The following is a 17,138-nucleotide window of genomic DNA, read 5'->3' on the forward strand; positions in this document are numbered from 1 at the left end:
AACGAGTTTTGCTGGTTCTATTATACATATGCAAGATCCTTCCAAATGAAGAGATCTAATTGTACGCTGAGACGGATTATAATTAGATTTTTCTACTAAAGGCGTATTGTTATGTTCATTACTAAACTTTCTGGAAAGTGCTTCAAGATCAGAGCTTATTCTATCGAATTTGTTAAGTATTTCAAAAGATGCATTTTGAGACATAACAAAAACTCCTGCATCAGCCCTTCGATCGTATGCTTCAGGAGAAGAAACATAAACTGTTGCGACTTGAGCAATTAATCCCAACGTAATAAGCTTACTAAAAAATGAAGCAAACGATGGTAAAAAGAAGGGTCCTTTGTGATCTTGGTATTGATTATCCATTGTACAGATATTTAATACTTTTTGCCAGACAGTTTTTATTTGCTAAGGAGCCATCTGATAATCCACTGCAAATCCTTGGGTTAATTTAACCGCAGTTACAATTGGATTTTAAAGTCAAAGACGGGGTTGTTCTTCAAAAATAGGAAACTGTTTATTTTTAAGTTTTTTCACCACTATTTTTAATTCAGCACAGCAAATTTCTTTACAAATCGACACAAAGACGACCATTTAATTCTTTTGAATATTTTTCACATGGAAAATCACTTTTTATATTGCTCAAAAAAAAGAAAACTTTCAAGTTCACTGGTATTTCTTCAATTTATTCATTTGATTTCAAACTGAAAACTGTTCTTTCACACTTCCACAATTTGCGGCTCTTCGCTGTTCACGCACGCTCACTATAAGCCTGTTCTCAACCCTGTGGAAAAATACAAGAGAGAGAAAATTACCGCGTGAAGATGTTCTTTGCTTCAGCACAAACCATTGACTGGCGCAGAAGCCGAAATATTATCATATTCGCAAAATCGTTTTACTTCTTCACATCTACATTCGAAGTAAGTATATTCACAGATGCCACCGCGTCTATCAGCCACATAGATATTATGCTCGTTTATTTCAGTGAATAAGTTCAGCCAGACTTTCTCATATTATTCCATACAATTATTCTGCTTTTCTATTCCATTTCTCTCTTCTGCACAGCAATCGCTACTTTAGTGCTACGCGAGGCGCTCAGCCGGGTTCCCGAGCCATTTGACAATCCCGTCCGAACTGCTAGAATAATGGCGATTTTGTCTTGTCATCGTGCGTTTCCGACAACTTAGTTCATTTCCTGTGAAAACTGTGAAACTGTGTGAAAAATTGGTGCAAGGCATTTTGATGTGAAAAAAATGTTTATAACGGACAGGGAATGTCCAAAATAATGTGCCATGGATCAGGATAAATCGGTAAGTGGCTCAGGCGTCGCGCCGAAGGCGCTCTCGTGCCATTTATGTAACGAAATCGTCGCCCGCAAAAATGTGTCTCACTCTGCTGTCCATATTTTTTCTCGGGCTCCGCTGTTCGCCACTTTCCGGCCAAGTGGCCGCGCGGGGCGTGCGGCGGCGGGTCCCCGCCGCGCCACGGACTTGGGGCCAGCGCTGGGGAATTGCGGCGAATGGCGGCGACAGCAGAGAAATGCGTTAATTGCATTTGGTGTCAATTTCAATCGATCCTCGCCTTTTCTGCCCTCCATGAAGTGACACGCCGATAAATTGTAAATCGGCGTGAATGCGCTCGAGTCTATTTTTCGCGCTGCCCCTCGCGGCGTCGCCAGCGCGGCCGCTGAGCCCCCGCGGCGGGCGATCCGGGCAATGTAGGGCGGTGACCAGTTCAATGTGCAAATCATTCATAACCTATAAAAAATCGCCCCTTTGCAAGCTTTCTCCGGGCCGCTTTTCTGCTCGCTTCTTTCGCCGCTGATCCTCTGCGCTAGACTTTCTCGTCTTTCTAGACTTTTCGCTCCACCATTGGAAACGTTTTTGGGGCATTTACAGTGGACGCCGAAAGTGTCCGGACACGAGATGTGCCTTTTGTCTGTGGGAATTCGAGTCTTTTCTCAACGAAGGAATGATTTCAATATGACGAATTTTTAACCCTTCGTGGTCGGAAAAATCAGATTTTTCAAATAGACTTTAGCTTTTCTGAGCAAATTTGTGTTTACAAGTGTTCAAAAAAGATTGCAATGAAGAATTTTCCAGGAGAACTAGAAAAGCATATGCTCGATGACACTTTCGTTTAAGAGGTTTAAGATAAGCTAACTAGCCCTTTTCTGACACCAATTTCTTTGAAAAATCACTTATTTGATCTCATATAATGAATTTCTTAAATATTTATTTGATATTCGATGTAAATCAACTCGAAATTACGCCTTCACGTCATACTTTCTCGACCAAAACCTTAAAGAAAAGCATTAGGAGATCTTTAAAGTCACTGTTTTAAAAGAATATGAGACAAAATAAACAGATTTTAAATTTAAAGTTGAACTGAGAATTTTTAAATTTTTTAAACTGAGTTTCAAATGCTGTTTTGGACAAATTTAAGTGTTTTTGGTCTTCAAAGGATCCAGAAAAGCAACGTTTATTGCATGGAAATGCTTGATTTTGCCATTGATTAGCAAACTTTCCGACTTAAGTCCAAAAACGGATTCAAACAATTACGATTATGTGATAGAAAATTGTATTTAAGAAACGATTATTGTAGAATATGAACACTTTTTAGTACTCCAAAAGAATTTCTTAATATTGAGAGACGAAATCTTACTTTTCTTTTACTCTTATGGACAATTTCAGAGTCTGGATAATGATTGTTTTTTTTTATATTGTCTGTTATTGTCTTAAAACGTTTAAATTCTTTATGGTTTCGTTTTACCTTACAAATTATTCTGAAAGGCGAAAGAAACGATTTTATCAGAATAAATATCAATATCTATCACAGCATTCTCTGCTAAACGAGAAACAATTGAAGCACAGAGCAGAAAAGTTGTGGAAGTCACTGTAATTCTGTGGTTTTGGCAGTGAATTTCGTAGAAAAAAGATCCCACGTCACAGTGTTACTAGAAACAAGTCCAACTTGATGGCAATTTCGGATGGATTCTCTTGGAAATGATGCAACTCGTGTGTCTCGCTAATCGATTGTGCATTACATAATAAAATATTATGGTATAATTTTTTGCCAATGCAAAATTCCTGACGATAGAAAGGCGTATAATTTTGTGCATCACTTTCATGGCCATCGACGCTGTATTTTGCCTGGTTTGTAATATTAGATGAGTTTGTGCGGCGGAATGGCTGTGCTGGGAAGGTGAAAAGTCGACCGAAGAGGCACAGATAATCTGGGCATGTTGTAAAATGTAGGCGAAGGGATGAATTTGAGAGCAATAATGACCGGTTTTGTGTGACTCAACAATTGTTTTGTGCATCGAAAAGGAGAATCACTCGGACTTTTCTGTCTGTGGCGTAATTTATTATTGATAAGATAAGAGAAAGAGAGGAGATGGAAGGGAAAATGCTTTCTTTTCTCTCTACAATTGGAGAGTTTTGTTGTCATTTCGCTGAGAATTTGGTTGCAGTTTGACCTCTGATTCGGCCGATTGCTGACGCGTATCGCTTTTTCTTCTGTCTTGCAGGCGACACAGGAGTGCTACGAATTCCTAGACCTTTCTGATGTCGATGATACCGAAAGAAATCAGCTCGCGACAACTTTGTATCCAAGTGAGAAGCAACAAGCGCACGTGTCCTGGGTGCATGGTGCTGTGCAAGGCCAGCACCACAGACAGCAGCAGCAGAACCTCGGCGGCTTCGTCGGCAGCGAAGGTGTGCTCAGGGTCGCGCCCCAGTCGGGCGAGGGCAGTTGTCGCCAGGAGATCGAGCATGATCCGGCGGTGATCAACAGCTGGCAGGAGTCTACATATGGTAAGGACGGGCAAATTGCAGTGCGTGTGGAGAAGAACAGGGACTCGCCACGAGTCCTCAAAGTGGCCCCACTTTTCAGTCCATCGATATTTTAAGGAATTCGAGGACAATTTCTCCGCCTTTGATTGATTTTATATCGATTGGAGGACAATTAGTACTCGCGTTGACGAGATTTTCACATTTATCCTCATTTTTCTCTGATTTCTGAGGTATTTTATTCAAAAATATATCAGTAGATTAATTAATTTGGTCAGTAAATTTATGAGATAAACTTCCTTTTTCTATGCTCAGCATTTCTTACTAATTAAATGGCATTTTATAAAACTTTTTGACCAGGAGAAAGTTAATAATTTGATTGTTTTAATTAGAAATTCTTACCAAAAAGTCACAATCAATTGTATTTTTAGTGTAAAAACAGCTCAAATACTGACCGAAATGTTTTTCCCCATTAAATATGTGACTTAATTTCCTTCTCATTTTCCTTCAGAAAGTCTTCTGCAATTTCCATTTCGACGAGTGCCTCAAAAACTACCGAAGCAAATTGAAGTTTGAGACTTGAAATCTCTTCACAAAATCTCTAATTTTTGAGAAATTGACTGAAAAATGAAGAATTTCGAGACAAATTGGTAACATAAAGTAACCAAGAGTCAATTTTAAATAGTTTTTGTGTACTTATGTCCACAATTTTCCACTTTACTTTTATCAAATGTCGACTGTGAACGAAATGCGCGACAAAAAGTCGACTTTTGATAGTCTTGGAGGCTCTTGTCGATTAAATAATGTGTTCTAATTCTGCAGAGTTTTCGATTCTATACACAATATGAACGTAAACATTGCGTCATTGTTGTGTTTTCACTTCTCTATTCTCAATAGTCAGTGTAAAATCCTCTAAATTCATGTATTTCTTGACTTGGCCATAAATCAAAGTGCTATTTTTGCAAAAATTTGTCACGCGTTTTCGGGTTTATCGGAGCTAATTTGCATTGCGAAGCACACTGAACCTGAGACGCCTCGGCGATTGTTGGAGTGCAAGATTGCCTCGTGGCGAGTCCCTGGGCGAGAAGAAGTCGCCCTCTGGAGTCCTTGAGCGCTGTCCTAATTGATATGATGTGAATTGTGTTAGGGCAAGCCACGGCTACGCCATTGGTACGCAGTTTGATGCCGCGTTTGATACCACCTTTGGCGGCAGCGGCGGCGCTCCCCATTTATGCTATTGTGAAACCCACTCTGGCTCCCCTGGCAGCTGTGCCTTTGAGCATGCCGGCCGTTGCGGGCGCTGCAGGTAACGAGTGAACATTCTAAAACCACAATAATATGTTTTTACTTTGCGCCTTATCCTAATTTCGATGCATTCTCTTGCGTTCTGTCACTGAAAAGAAAGTCCCAAGCCGATATTGGAGAGTGTTTCTGTTCTGAAATTTCTAGCCAGACTTTGGATTTTATGTCTTGATTTGTGCAATGAAAGCAATGCTTTTACCCTTTCACGCCCTCAATTCTGTGAATCTTTGGTGAATTATTAAATTTTTGGTTCAATTTATGTCCTTATTTAGCTTGAAATTCATGTTTTTACAAGATTTTGTATTGACAGTCAATTTTATGATAAAAATGATGAGTTTATTGAAAGGAATTTGGCATGAAAACCAACAGAAACGATAAAAAACGAACTGTCGCTTAAAGAAATAAGATCTTTGAGTTCTTTTTTAGTTTTCAGACTGACAAATTTGCTAAGAAATGAAAGAATTGTAAGGGAATTTCACCATCTTTTTGATGATGATTACTTTAGAATGTGCAAAGCCATTAGTTTCACTAGTTTCCGATTGAAATTTTCATGATTTCCTTGCAGTTCATCTTAATGTAGTCAAGCTAATGGCAGTTTAAGAAGATTAAACTCACACTGTATCGCTATTGAATACTGAAATGAACGACAGTTAACCTTAGCCAAGATAACAATGCTTTCCTGGATTGCATTTTTTCTATTGATTTATCAATTTTGCTTGTCTTGTTTTTACTGCAGAAAAAAAACAGACTTCATAAGTATAAATGATTCACATTTTATCGCTAAGTTGAATGCCAAATATCTTTACATTTAGTGGATGATTTGACAAAATTGGGATTTATTTTGAATTCTCATCTCAGAATTGAGGAATTTTGCGATCTTCAAGCACTCATAGAAATCTTCCTTTTGCTTATTGCAAGAAATATTCTTTGAATTTGGGTTTATTTTTTTTAACTTTGTCCTGATTTTAGAGAAAGAGATAGAGAGAGAAATTATACATATTTTCTATATTTATTGTTGGGAGTTTTTTACGACGGCACTAAATTCGCGTTTTATTGCAGTGAATGGCAATAATTACGAAAAGACACCATCTGAGACAGAAACGGAATCATCTGTGACGACAGAGTACACGGAATTCGTGCACCATCAGCATCATCCGCCGCCGCCGTCCCACCAGGCGCCGCAGCACCAGCCGCCGAGCACAGAAATGTCGCCGCATCAGCATCACCAGCACCAGACGCCGCACCAGTCACAGCAGAGCTCGGCGCCGCAGCACGCCAATCTCGCTGCCATGTACACGTCCGGCGGCCAGGGCGCGCAGCCGGCGTACCTGCCGCAGGGCTCGCACATGTACCAGATGGTGCAGCCGACCATGCCGCCGGGCAACGTGTACGTGGGCAATATGACGGCCAACGTGAACGTGCACAGCTTTCTGGGGCCGCAGGGCTACTTGCAGCCCGCGTCGGCATTCATGCCCGGCGACGTGGCGCCGCAGACCGTGGTGGCCACGTCGCACGACCAGGCGGCGGTGCACCAGCCGCCCATGGGCAGCATGCGAATGGGCGGTCCGCGCCGCGGGCGTGGCAACAAGTCCGGCGGGTCGCACAGGAGAGCTGCGGAGCGCCAGGAGCAGCACCAGCGGCAGCAGCAGCAGCAGCAACAGCAGCAAAACTCCGGCGCGCCGCCGCAGGAACTGATGCAGCCGCCCATGATCGATCCGCAGCAGCAGATGATGGGCGGCCAGGGCTACGGACAGCCGCACTACTACTACACGCAGTACCCCAACTACTACACGCCGCACACCGCGATCTCGCACGCCGCGGCGCAGCACGCCGCCGGGCCGCCGCTCTACCACACGATGCCGCTGTACCCGGGCGGCCACCAGATGGCGTACGGCCATCCGCCCAGCATGTTTATGTACCCGCCGACCATGATGTCGCCTGAGTACGCGATGATCGACGACAAGGGCGACGAGCAGATGGGCGACGGCAACCTGATGGGGCAAATGTGGCACCAGCAGATGCCGATGGAGTACCCCATAGAGCCCGGCATGGGCGCGGCGCAGGCACAGGAGGAGTTCATGGTGCAGCCAGAGCTGCTGGAGGACCCGATGAGTGCCAATGCCCTCATGATGATGTCGCCGCAGCAGACGCCGGCGCAGCCGTCGAGCCACCATGTGCTGAATCCCGACGTGGCGAACTTCATAACGATAGAGCAGCAGCAGCAGATGAAGGCGCAGCAGAGTCAGCAAGTGGAGTATCCGCAGAAGGCGTCGCCGGTCAAATCACTGCCAATTGCGGCTGTCGTGCCGCCGAGCGCCTCGCCAATTCCCCCAACGCCGGCGGCGCCGGAGGAGCTCAAGATGCCGCAGACTGAGAGCGAACAAAGTGCGCAAGCTGAGATCGTCGTCGCTGTGGAGAATGTTGTGAAGATCGAAGCGCCGGTGGAAGCGCCGCCGAATGCAGGGTCCATGGAGGCGCCAGTGCAGAAGATGATCAAGGCTGACAGCGAACCGCCGAGCATCCTCACCAACGTGACAAACATACAGAATGTGCCAAGTGTTGCTCCCAATAACAACAACAACAACGTGATCAAGCCAATGAAGCAAGAGGAGACGAATCGCCTGGTGAAGATGACGAACGACAAGCTGATGATCAAGAACGATCGCGGACAGAAGCCGCCCGCGTGGAACAAGAAGAGTACAACGAGTGTTTCTGTCACGGCGCTTCCTTCGCCGGCGCCCATCACGACGTCACAGACGCCCATCAGCAATGCTGACGTGAAGCAGGCCAAAGCATCGCCGCCGCCCTTCGCCAATCAAAAGCCCGCACTCGTGAAGGTGAGCAATGTTTGGTGGGAATTTGTGTGTTTGTGTGAATTTTCCACAAGGGAAGTCAGCGGATTATTCTGCAAAGAATCAGGAATAATCAGCGTTACGCCTGTGGAAGAGCATTTTCATATCTATTGTCGCCACAATTTTTGGGGCTATTCTTGTTCCCAAAGCCGTGGAGTGAGAATAGATTTGGAGTGTGTTTATCTTGAGAGTTGATCAATTTGGCATATAAAGATTGATCTTAGTAGAGAAACGTACAATATCTTCTTCTTGTGTAATATTAAGCTTTCATTCAGATCAAGGGGAGATAATGCAACTGAAAATTGTATTTTTCTCTGATTTCTAAAAGTTTGTAGCATTGAAATTGACTCTCTTTTCTTGAAAAGAGCTTTTAAGATCATTTCACACCGTTTGAATAGTCAATTGATTTCAATACCAAGAAATATTTAGAAGAATTCTCAGTAAATTATGAGATTAATAACTAAAAGAATAGATAGACATGGATATTTGTGGATATTTAACCACATTCAGTCCACAATAACTATTATTTCTCCCTTGATTCTCAGAATCTTGCTTCTTATTCACACTCTTGTGACTTGTCAGACGAATATGAAAACTCTGTAGCATGAAATTGATGGTATTTTTGGTTGTTTAATTGCAGACCTTGTCAAATGCCACGGCACAAGTGCCAAAAGTGATTGAGAACTATACAAAAGCACCAAATCAAAATGAGCAGCAGAATCCTGTTGCGCCGACAGAAGTTGTGGCGGAGAAGAAGGCGGAAGTTGTGTTGACGGCGGTCAATAAGACAGTGCAGGCGATTCCAATGGCACACAATCAAGTGAGTGTTGAGGCCAAGCCAGCGACTGTCGCCGTCACGACGTTCGAATCGAAGCAAGTGGAAGTTTTGCCACAGATTCAACCCCAAATTGTTCCAGTGGAGAACAATGTTGTGCCTGATTTGATACAAATGGTGACAACGAATGGCACAGCGACTGACTGTGTGGCGATCGTGGAGAAGAAGCTCGAGCCTGCGCCTCGCGGCGGTCCGGCCGCCGTCACAGTGACAGCAAGTGCGCCGCCGAGCAAATCCTGGGCGAGTCTCTTCTCGTCCGACAACTCTTCTGCGTCTTCCATGCTGGCGGGTTCGCATCCGCTGAGTGCGAACAAGAAACCTGTGGCGAAAGTGCCGCCTTTCGAAGCCACGCAGACGCTGCCGATCGACGGACTGTCGTACTCAGCGGCGTCGGCAATGGGATTGCCAATGACTCAGGCGTCGTCGTCGAAAGTGGCCACAGTCGCCGTGAAGGCCACAAAGTCAACTGTCGATGATCGCAGCTTCAAATTGGGAGGTGAGAACTGAAGAAATGCATGTTTTAGAGAGTCTTTTACGGTGGTTTTGATGCCATTTTACTGAAGAAATGTTATTTGACGACTTGTTTTCACACTCGTAACTAGAATTGTGAGGGAAATTAATTGTAAGTCGATGTGTTTCTCTGTATAAATCTCAAAAAGTTCCTCAACGAGATTAAATTGAGACCTGAATTGGCGAAAAAAGTCGCGAATTCCGCAATATTTCATTGAAATGAAGCAGAAAAGCATGAAAATTCTATAAAGCTCTTGGAAATATACCTTTTAGCATCTCTTCAATTCTGATATCTTTGCAAATAGATGCAAATTCATCAGATTATATTGATAAAGAAGTGATAATAGAAAATTATTGAAAAATCATGCATTCTAGGACTAAATTATTAACACGAATACCTCAAGATTGTGTTAAAGACGGCTTTAAACATTTTCCACACAAGCATTTCACTGGAAATTTGGCCCAGACTCTTGGCTAGAGACACTGAAACATTGTTGTTATCTTGCAGAATTCTTCTCAAAGTATCAGATTGACAACAGCAGCGTTATCTTGTGTCCTCGCGGACTGACCAATCGATCAAATTTCTGCTACATCAATGCCATTCTGCAAGCGCTCGTCGCCTGTCCGCCGTTCTATCACATGATGAAGAAGATTCCACTTGAGCCGCCGGCATTTCGCCAGAAGAGCGCAACGCCCATCATTGACGCCATGTAAGTTGAGAGAAAATGCTTCTCGAGAACCCCTTCTTTTAAGCCGGCTTCCCAAAAGAGCCTCTTGAGCTCTGTTGTTTTGGGCAAGTGTGCAACGACGGGGGACAATATTCTCTGGCGTGTGTATGATAATTTCGATGAACTCGTGTTGGAAATAATCAAAGAAAAGCCAGAAACACTGCTCCAATTTTCCCCCCTTACAATGCTGAATAATAATTGATTCGGTTGTTGTGTTTTTCAGGGTGGAACTCGTGTCGGAATTCTCGACAATGCCGCCCGGCGCGCGGCTGGGCAAGCGGGAGAAGGGCTCGAAGGGGAAGGACGAGATTGATTTGATGTGCGACATGGCGTTCGAGCCGACTGTCATTCACAAGATGCTGAGCAGCAGTCGCTCGGAGTTCCACGTTGAAGGACGACAGGAGGATGCTGAGGAATTCCTCGGCTTCATCCTCAATGGATTGAATGACGAAATGCTCGAGGTGAGTCGAAATCTGTCTGTTTTGCTGTGTACTTCAAATGCCTTGAATGGTGATTTCTCTGATCGACAGCTGATGAAGTTGGTGGACAAGCAGGCAAATCTGGCGAATGGTGAGCAACAGGCGAACGGAGAAGTGCAGACTGAGGAGGGCGGCGACGATTGGCAAGTGATCTATGGCAATCGCAACAAGGGAACGGTGACGAGGACAACGGACTTCGGCAGGACGCCAATCAGTGACATCTTCGGTGGGCAGTTGAGATCTCGCGTGCAACGCGAGGGTGATCATTCAACTGATGTCATTCAGCCTTTCTTCACGCTGCAACTCGATATTGAGGTGAGGAATAATTGCGTTTCTGTGGAATCCTTGTGAAACAAGTGAATTCTGTGTCTGCTTAGCTATTTTATAGTAGAATTTCCCATATTTTGGTGTCTAGACAACTCTGGAAAGAATAAAGTGTTTCAGATTGTCAGTCTAAGAGGCAAAATATACATATTGACCTCCTAAATAATACATTTTATATGAAGGAATTCTAAGAACATTTGCTTTTTGTAACTTTAATAAGGCCAAAAAATGTTCTCCTATGCGAAGGCAGAAATAGGAAACATTTGCTGAATTAGCGAAACTTGTAACATCAATTTTATCTGCATTTCAGTCTCTTTCTTTTGCTCACTCTTTGCATTTTTTCATAAACAAACATCTTCTCTTGATTGAGCTTTGCAGAAGGCGGAATCTGTGAAGGAAGCGCTGGAAATTCTAGTCGTTAAGGATCAGTTGGAGGGCGTGACGTGCTCAAAGACAAACCAGGAAGTTGCCGCGTGGCAGCAAGTGACGCTGGAGAAGCTGCCAGTCGTGCTGATTCTGCATCTTAAGTGGTTCGACTACAAGATGGACAGTTGTACGAAGATTCTCAAGACCGTTGAGTTTCCGATAGAGCTGAGAATAGATGCAAGTGAGTAGAGATGATGATGATGATGATTTTGGTGGGTGATAGAAATTGAGTGTGTTTCTTTGTTTTCTGCAGAAATTCTCTCATCGAAGAAATGTGTACCAAAACAGAGACAATACAAATTATTCGCTGTGGTTTATCATGATGGCAAGGAGGCGTCCAAGGGACACTACATCACGGACGTCTTCAATGTCGGCTATGCATCGTGGATTCGCTATGACGACAGCACCGTGCGCTCTGTGTCTGAGCAGACGGTGCTGCATCCGCACCTGCCCAAAGTACCCTATCTGCTCTACTATCGGCGCTGTGATACGATTGGGCCGCAGGGACAGCAATCCACGGCGGCCAAGTGAGCGTCGCGGCGCCAGTGAAGATGAAATTACACGTAATACAAAAAATATCATTTCCCAGGAAGAAGAAGAAGAAGCAGAAGAAAATCTTTAAGTGTTATGTTGTTTTTTACACCATTCTGTATAAGTAATTGAAATCGAGTCAAATTTATGTTTTTTCATGTGCACATGCAGTGACTTCGAGATTGTCTCAATGACTCAATATTGCAGTGGAATCATTAAATCATTGATGGTGGACAACGATTAGCGTTTTGATATGGCGTGTGTAACATTGAGAGAAGACTTTGAAGACGCTGCATGTAATTTATAAATGAACAATTCACTGTACTCAAAAATGGGAAGATGAAATGGGAGAATATTAGATGATGTAAATAGGTGAATGAGAAAGGTGAATTGATCGGTCCTGATGCCAAAAGTGTTGGAACAATATATTAAAAAAAATGAATAATAGGAACTTCAGTGAGTGAATGGGAGAATTAGAAGCACAGAGAAAATTTTCAGTGAAATGTGTGTAAATAAGAGAGAGAGAGAGAAATTAAGTGTGAAGAGAGACTGCGAGTGACATATTCTGTAAATATACAATTAAAAGACTATAAACTGTATACACATGTATATGTATTTCATGAATTTTTATCAAAACTATTCATTGTTAATGTGAAGAAGAAGAAAAAAACAGGGGGAGAATTAGGAGTGACATTGCTGAGGGCGTCATATAATTGAATTTGAATTATAAGGAATATAAGAAAGGATAATTATTCTCTGTAGTCACGCTAATCTATTTTATTTACGTATACGTAGAATTAGATTTATGAGTATAATGTGTTTTTTTCTTTTCCTCAACAAATCGAAATTTATCATCATTTATTATTAGCTTTGTGTATTTATGGAGAATATAATTTGTAATTCTTTGGCTGGACTTGCTTGCTTGCGAAGAGGATGAAGAGAAAAAAAAGAGAGGGAAGACAAACTAGTCTAAGTTTTGCAATTATGGATAGCATAGAAGGCAAAACGTAGATTAAGTAGGCATGCATAGGATTGAAATATTTATATTGATGATGATGAAAAAAAAACCCATTTAATAATTTCCTCTTTATTATTGATGCAGAATTTGGGTACAGGAAGTGACTTTTATCAGTTAAAGAAAAATACCCTCTAAAAAGTTCATATTATTATTTACTATTGCATAAGTAAAATTGTTTTTCGTACTTCTATTTAACGTTATAATTATGAAAGAGAAAATTATGTCCTAACACATTGTGAAGTGTGTGTGAGAGAGAGAGAGAGCTTGAATTATTGCATTATATAGTGATTGTTTGGAGAATGTTTCCTTTTTTTCTATATGAAATCCTAATAAGTTTTGCATTAAGGGAAATTGTTGAGCAGCAGGAGTATCTTTTAAGATTAAGAGAGGAAAAAAAAGGATGAGCAGAGACGTCAAGGCTGTGTAATTTTTGTTTGTTTATCCTTCAAAAGCTGAAAAAAGATAGAAAGCGAGAGAGAGAAAGAGAGAAATTCGCGTGAAAGTGTGTGCGAAAGCGACGATCCTACAGTGATTGGGAGGATTTTGTGTAACATTTGGATCCAGTGTAATTCTGTGTAAATAACTTAGCTTGCTGATGAGTGACTGATGCTGAGCGACGAGAGATCAGGAATGTTGTTCTGAAGAGGAAGAAAGAAACGAATGGCAAGATTGATGAGCAAAAGAACACCTTCTGATCAAAAAAAAGAAAAGAAAAACACCGAGAGAGAGACAATTTATTGTGAATAAAGAGAGCGCGTTTTTTTTTTCATTCAAATAAAGCCATTTACAATGAATTGATTTAGCGAAGGAGGCGCGAAAGAAATAGTTACTTGTTTACTGTATTTACTATTACATATTACAATTTAATATATATATATATATTTTTGTAAAGCTAACTAAAAGAGAGAAAAAAAAGTGTAAAATATTGGGGAGAACATGAAGATAAAAAAAAACGTGGAGGAGGAATGAAATGGTTTGAAAACTATTATATACAAAAATGAGAAAAACAAAAAGATGATTTAGACGTAATAGGAATTTTATATAAATAGAATTATGAAATTGAAGTGAAAAGTAATTCAGCAAAAACACATCAACCTTTATTTTTAGGAATAAAATAACAATTGTAAAATCATTGGCGAAATGCGGACTTTTGGCGCTGCGGGGAGAAAAAAAACTCAGCAATTTGTGAGTTTCTTCGCGAGCATTTTTTAATGATTCTGAGAAAAGATTGTTTGCTGCGAAATACGTTTATTCAGTAGAACCAGAAAGCATTTCTATGTTTGGGAGTCGCGTGAAAATCGATAGAAAGACGCCTTTTAGAGAGGCTCAATTGCTTAATTGCGCAGCCAAAGTCACAGATTTTTTTTAATTTAAAAGAAAATGATGAATTTGCATCTGTATTTGAAGTGAAATTCATGCAAAATGCGACTGAAGTCACGATTTAGTTGCATATTGAGTTATTTTCATCACAGCCATGATTTCGAGTGCGTAAATAACAATGCAAATGTCAGCCTGAAAATATGCTGAAGTTATGTTTCTCGCAACCTTTTTTCCTATCAATTGCTTTTCACTCTCTAAGAAAGGATTAAAATCTGAGTTAGTCGGGATTTGCAATACCTTCCAGGAAGGCTCAAAATCCTTCCAAATCAAGCCTAAAGTCGTGACTTTGTCAAGGAAAAATGCTGATTTTCGCGTTCATTTGCCTGAAATTTTACGTTACGCCACTGCGCGAAATACAACATTGTCGCGATATTGTGAAATGCTGAGCAGTTTTATCTCTGAAAGCGCCAAGTTCAGCGATGTCGCCTTGGTAGTTGAAGAAAACACACACTTTAGCGACGAGAAGAGAGACAGAGAAATTAAAAAGCTGAATGTGGAGAACGACGAAATGCATAACAGAAAGAAGGAATATCATTAAACAGACATACACATATAAAGAAAAAAAATATTGCAGAATATTCACAATACTTATTATATTAATAAAATAAATAATAATAATGATAATGGATGATGATTTACTATTAAAAAAAAAAGATGAATAGATAAGTGCACTTATATAAAAATGAAGAGAAACGAGAGAAAGAGAACATATTAATACATATTATATATTCCTTGGAAGTAACAAATAAAAAATGAATGAATCTAGTTCTACATAGAAACAAATTAAGGAGAAGAGCATGAAATATGATGCCACACACACAAGGAAGCGCAAGGGTGGAATATAAAAAGAATCCTTACAATCTTAGGGTGGCACCCCTTGAAAATATATGTATTGTTTTTTTTTCTTTGACCGTAAGCGGGAGAATGGGTTTAGATAGGAATAGTAGGCGACAGAGCGAGAGAGAGAGAAAGAGATATTGCAGAATTCGCTTCGAAAAAAAAGTAACATTGTGAGAAGACACAAAAGTTTATATTTCATTTTGCTTTTTGTCATTATACATTTAAAATAATAAAAAACAGGAGAGAAAAATTCATACAAAGAGACGAAATCAAGCTAAATAGTAATAAAAAAAAAGAGTCGCGAGAAGTAGAAATACAAAGAAGACGAAAGGAGAGAAACAAAGTGGAGAGAAAAATGGCAAGACAAGATAATTAAAATGAATAAAACATAATGCAAAGCAAGAAGATTTCAAATAATAAATGTAATTGATATTTAAAGAAAAAAAAAGAGAAGAAAAACCGGCTCGTATAATTTTCTTCTGGCCCTTCTTCGCCCTTCCATTCTCATCCCGCGCGCGTCTTATGATTTAATTCTCGGCTTTTGTATGTGGGATGACTATGAGTCTGTCTCGTTCACTTAATCGATTTCGGCGGTGTGCAAGTGCGCGCTAGAGTGAGAGGGAGAATTTACATAATTTAGTATTGATATTTTATGTCGTGCGAGAGAGTGGGAAAAAATTTGAATAACTAAAGAAATTGCGCAAATTATCGAAAAAATTGGCCAATGAAATCGCAATCAAATCGCATTGGTTACTTCCGGAGGGGAAGTTCGTGTGGCACTTCGTGTCGATCAGTTTCACTGTCGGCTGTCGATCGGGCGCGCGCGAATTGTCGCGAAGAAATATGAATAGATAACGGACGTCACTCTTTGCTTTGGCTTAAAATATAAAAGAGCGCGGGACTTAATGACTGGCCGCAGTTCCCGCGATTCCACTCACGAGTTGCTCTTCAAATTCACACTCTTTCTCTCTAAATAAGTGACTCATCCAATAATGGCGGCTCTGATTGGAAACATCCCGGAGTTCTATGCCGGCGCCCAGGATTGGAATGTCTATTCGGAGCGCCTGGAGCAGTTCTTCCTCGTTAACAACATTCCGGACGACAAGAGGAGCGCCCTGCTCATCAGTGTGATCGGCAATGACACGTACAAGGCGCTGAGGGATCTCTGCCACCCGCAGTTGCCCAAGGACAAGCCCTTCGAGGAGCTCTGCGAGCTCCTGAAGAAGCAGTATGGGCCACAAGTGTCGGTGTTTCGGGAGCGCAAGAAGTTCTACACGTCCAAGCAGATGGAATATGAGGGCGTTTCCGCGTGGTATGCGCGCCTGAAGACGCTGTCTGTGGACTGCAAATTCGGCGACAACCTCGAGACGATCCTCATGGATCGCTTCATCAGCGGCCTGCGGAATCCCGTGGTGCTGGACAGGATGTGCGAGGAGGACGAGACGCTCACGCTGACCAAGGCAGTGGAGCTGGCGGTGAACAAGGAGAGTTCCGTGGTGGACAACGGCGGGCGCTACAATAGTTACAACAATTACAACAACTACAACCAGAACCGGTGGCAGAACCGCCGCGGCCGCGGACGCGGAAGAGGCGGCGGCCGCGGAGGCTGCTTCGGGATGGCGGCACCTGCGAATGATCAGGCTTCGGATGCCGGCGACATCGCGCCAATTCTGTAGTCTGACGATCGATTGATTCTTATAGAATAATGTATATTTACCTGCACACGAAAATAAATGTGTGACGCAACATGATGTGTTTCCATGGTGCGTGAAGGTCAGAGAATGCTGACCGACCTTGATGTGTGGTCAGTCGGTTAGTGGGAGAGAATCGGGAGAACGAGGCGAACGGAGAGAACACAAAGCGTGTCTCGAGACACCATTCCTCACATGGCACGCAATTCTGTGTGAATGGTCAGGGAGCGCTTGTGGGTTTGAAAGTCAAGGGGAACTCTCGGCACAACATCCCACCCCCGCACGCCGGCCGGAAGGCCGGCCAGAGGGTGTGCCACCCTCCCTTCGTGCCAGAGATACGAATCTGCCGGTGGTCAGCTTCACCCGCTCGCAATTGTTGTAATTCGCAAACCCTCAAAGTGGCTTTCCAACTTCCCCAGCCTTTTATCGGA

At 42.2% G+C, this 17,138-nt stretch overlaps 2 protein-coding genes across 3 annotated transcripts; both read left to right on the forward strand.

The window, feature by feature from the left end:
• Positions 1-1,133: 1,133 nt before the first annotated feature.
• LOC132260691 (uncharacterized) lies at positions 1,134-15,464 on the forward strand. Of its 2 annotated transcripts, XM_059758975.1 has the most exons (10): positions 1,134-1,310; positions 3,530-3,815; positions 4,939-5,097; positions 6,153-7,930; positions 8,586-9,276; positions 9,799-10,000; positions 10,242-10,479; positions 10,549-10,812; positions 11,200-11,428; positions 11,501-15,464. In XM_059758975.1, the coding sequence occupies exons 1-10, from the start codon at positions 1,293-1,295 to the stop codon at positions 11,776-11,778; spliced, it is 4,143 nt and encodes a 1,380-aa protein (XP_059614958.1). In that variant the 5' UTR covers positions 1,134-1,292; the 3' UTR covers positions 11,779-15,464. The 2 variants fall into 2 exon arrangements, with proteins under 2 accessions (XP_059614958.1, XP_059614959.1); XM_059758976.1 differs by lacking the exon at positions 4,939-5,097 and having other exon boundaries at positions 1,135-1,310.
• A 428-nt stretch (positions 15,465-15,892) lies between these two features.
• On the forward strand, positions 15,893-16,762 carry LOC132260692 (uncharacterized). Its single transcript, XM_059758977.1, has one exon. The coding sequence runs from the start codon at positions 16,009-16,011 to the stop codon at positions 16,690-16,692; it is 684 nt and encodes a 227-aa protein (XP_059614960.1). The 5' UTR covers positions 15,893-16,008; the 3' UTR covers positions 16,693-16,762.
• The last annotated feature ends 376 nt before the right edge of the window (positions 16,763-17,138 follow it).

Source organism: Phlebotomus argentipes, unplaced genomic scaffold (genome assembly GCF_947086385.1).
Source record: "Phlebotomus argentipes unplaced genomic scaffold, Phlebotomus argentipes genome assembly scaffold_18, whole genome shotgun sequence".
Taxonomy (NCBI): Eukaryota; Metazoa; Arthropoda; class Insecta; order Diptera; family Psychodidae; genus Phlebotomus; species Phlebotomus argentipes.

Bases quoted from the DNA above. Each gene is read 5' to 3' on its own strand.
- LOC132260691 (XM_059758975.1), top strand. The intron at 10,001-10,241 runs GTAAGTTGAGAG...TGTGTTTTTCAG, and splicing joins ACGCCCATCATTGACGCCAT to GGTGGAACTCGTGTCGGAAT. The intron at 10,480-10,548 runs GTGAGTCGAAAT...TCTGATCGACAG, and splicing joins TGAATGACGAAATGCTCGAG to CTGATGAAGTTGGTGGACAA.
- LOC132260692 (XM_059758977.1), top strand. From the start codon at position 16,009: ATGGCGGCTCTGATTGGAAACATCCCGGAGTTCTATGCCGGCGCCCAG.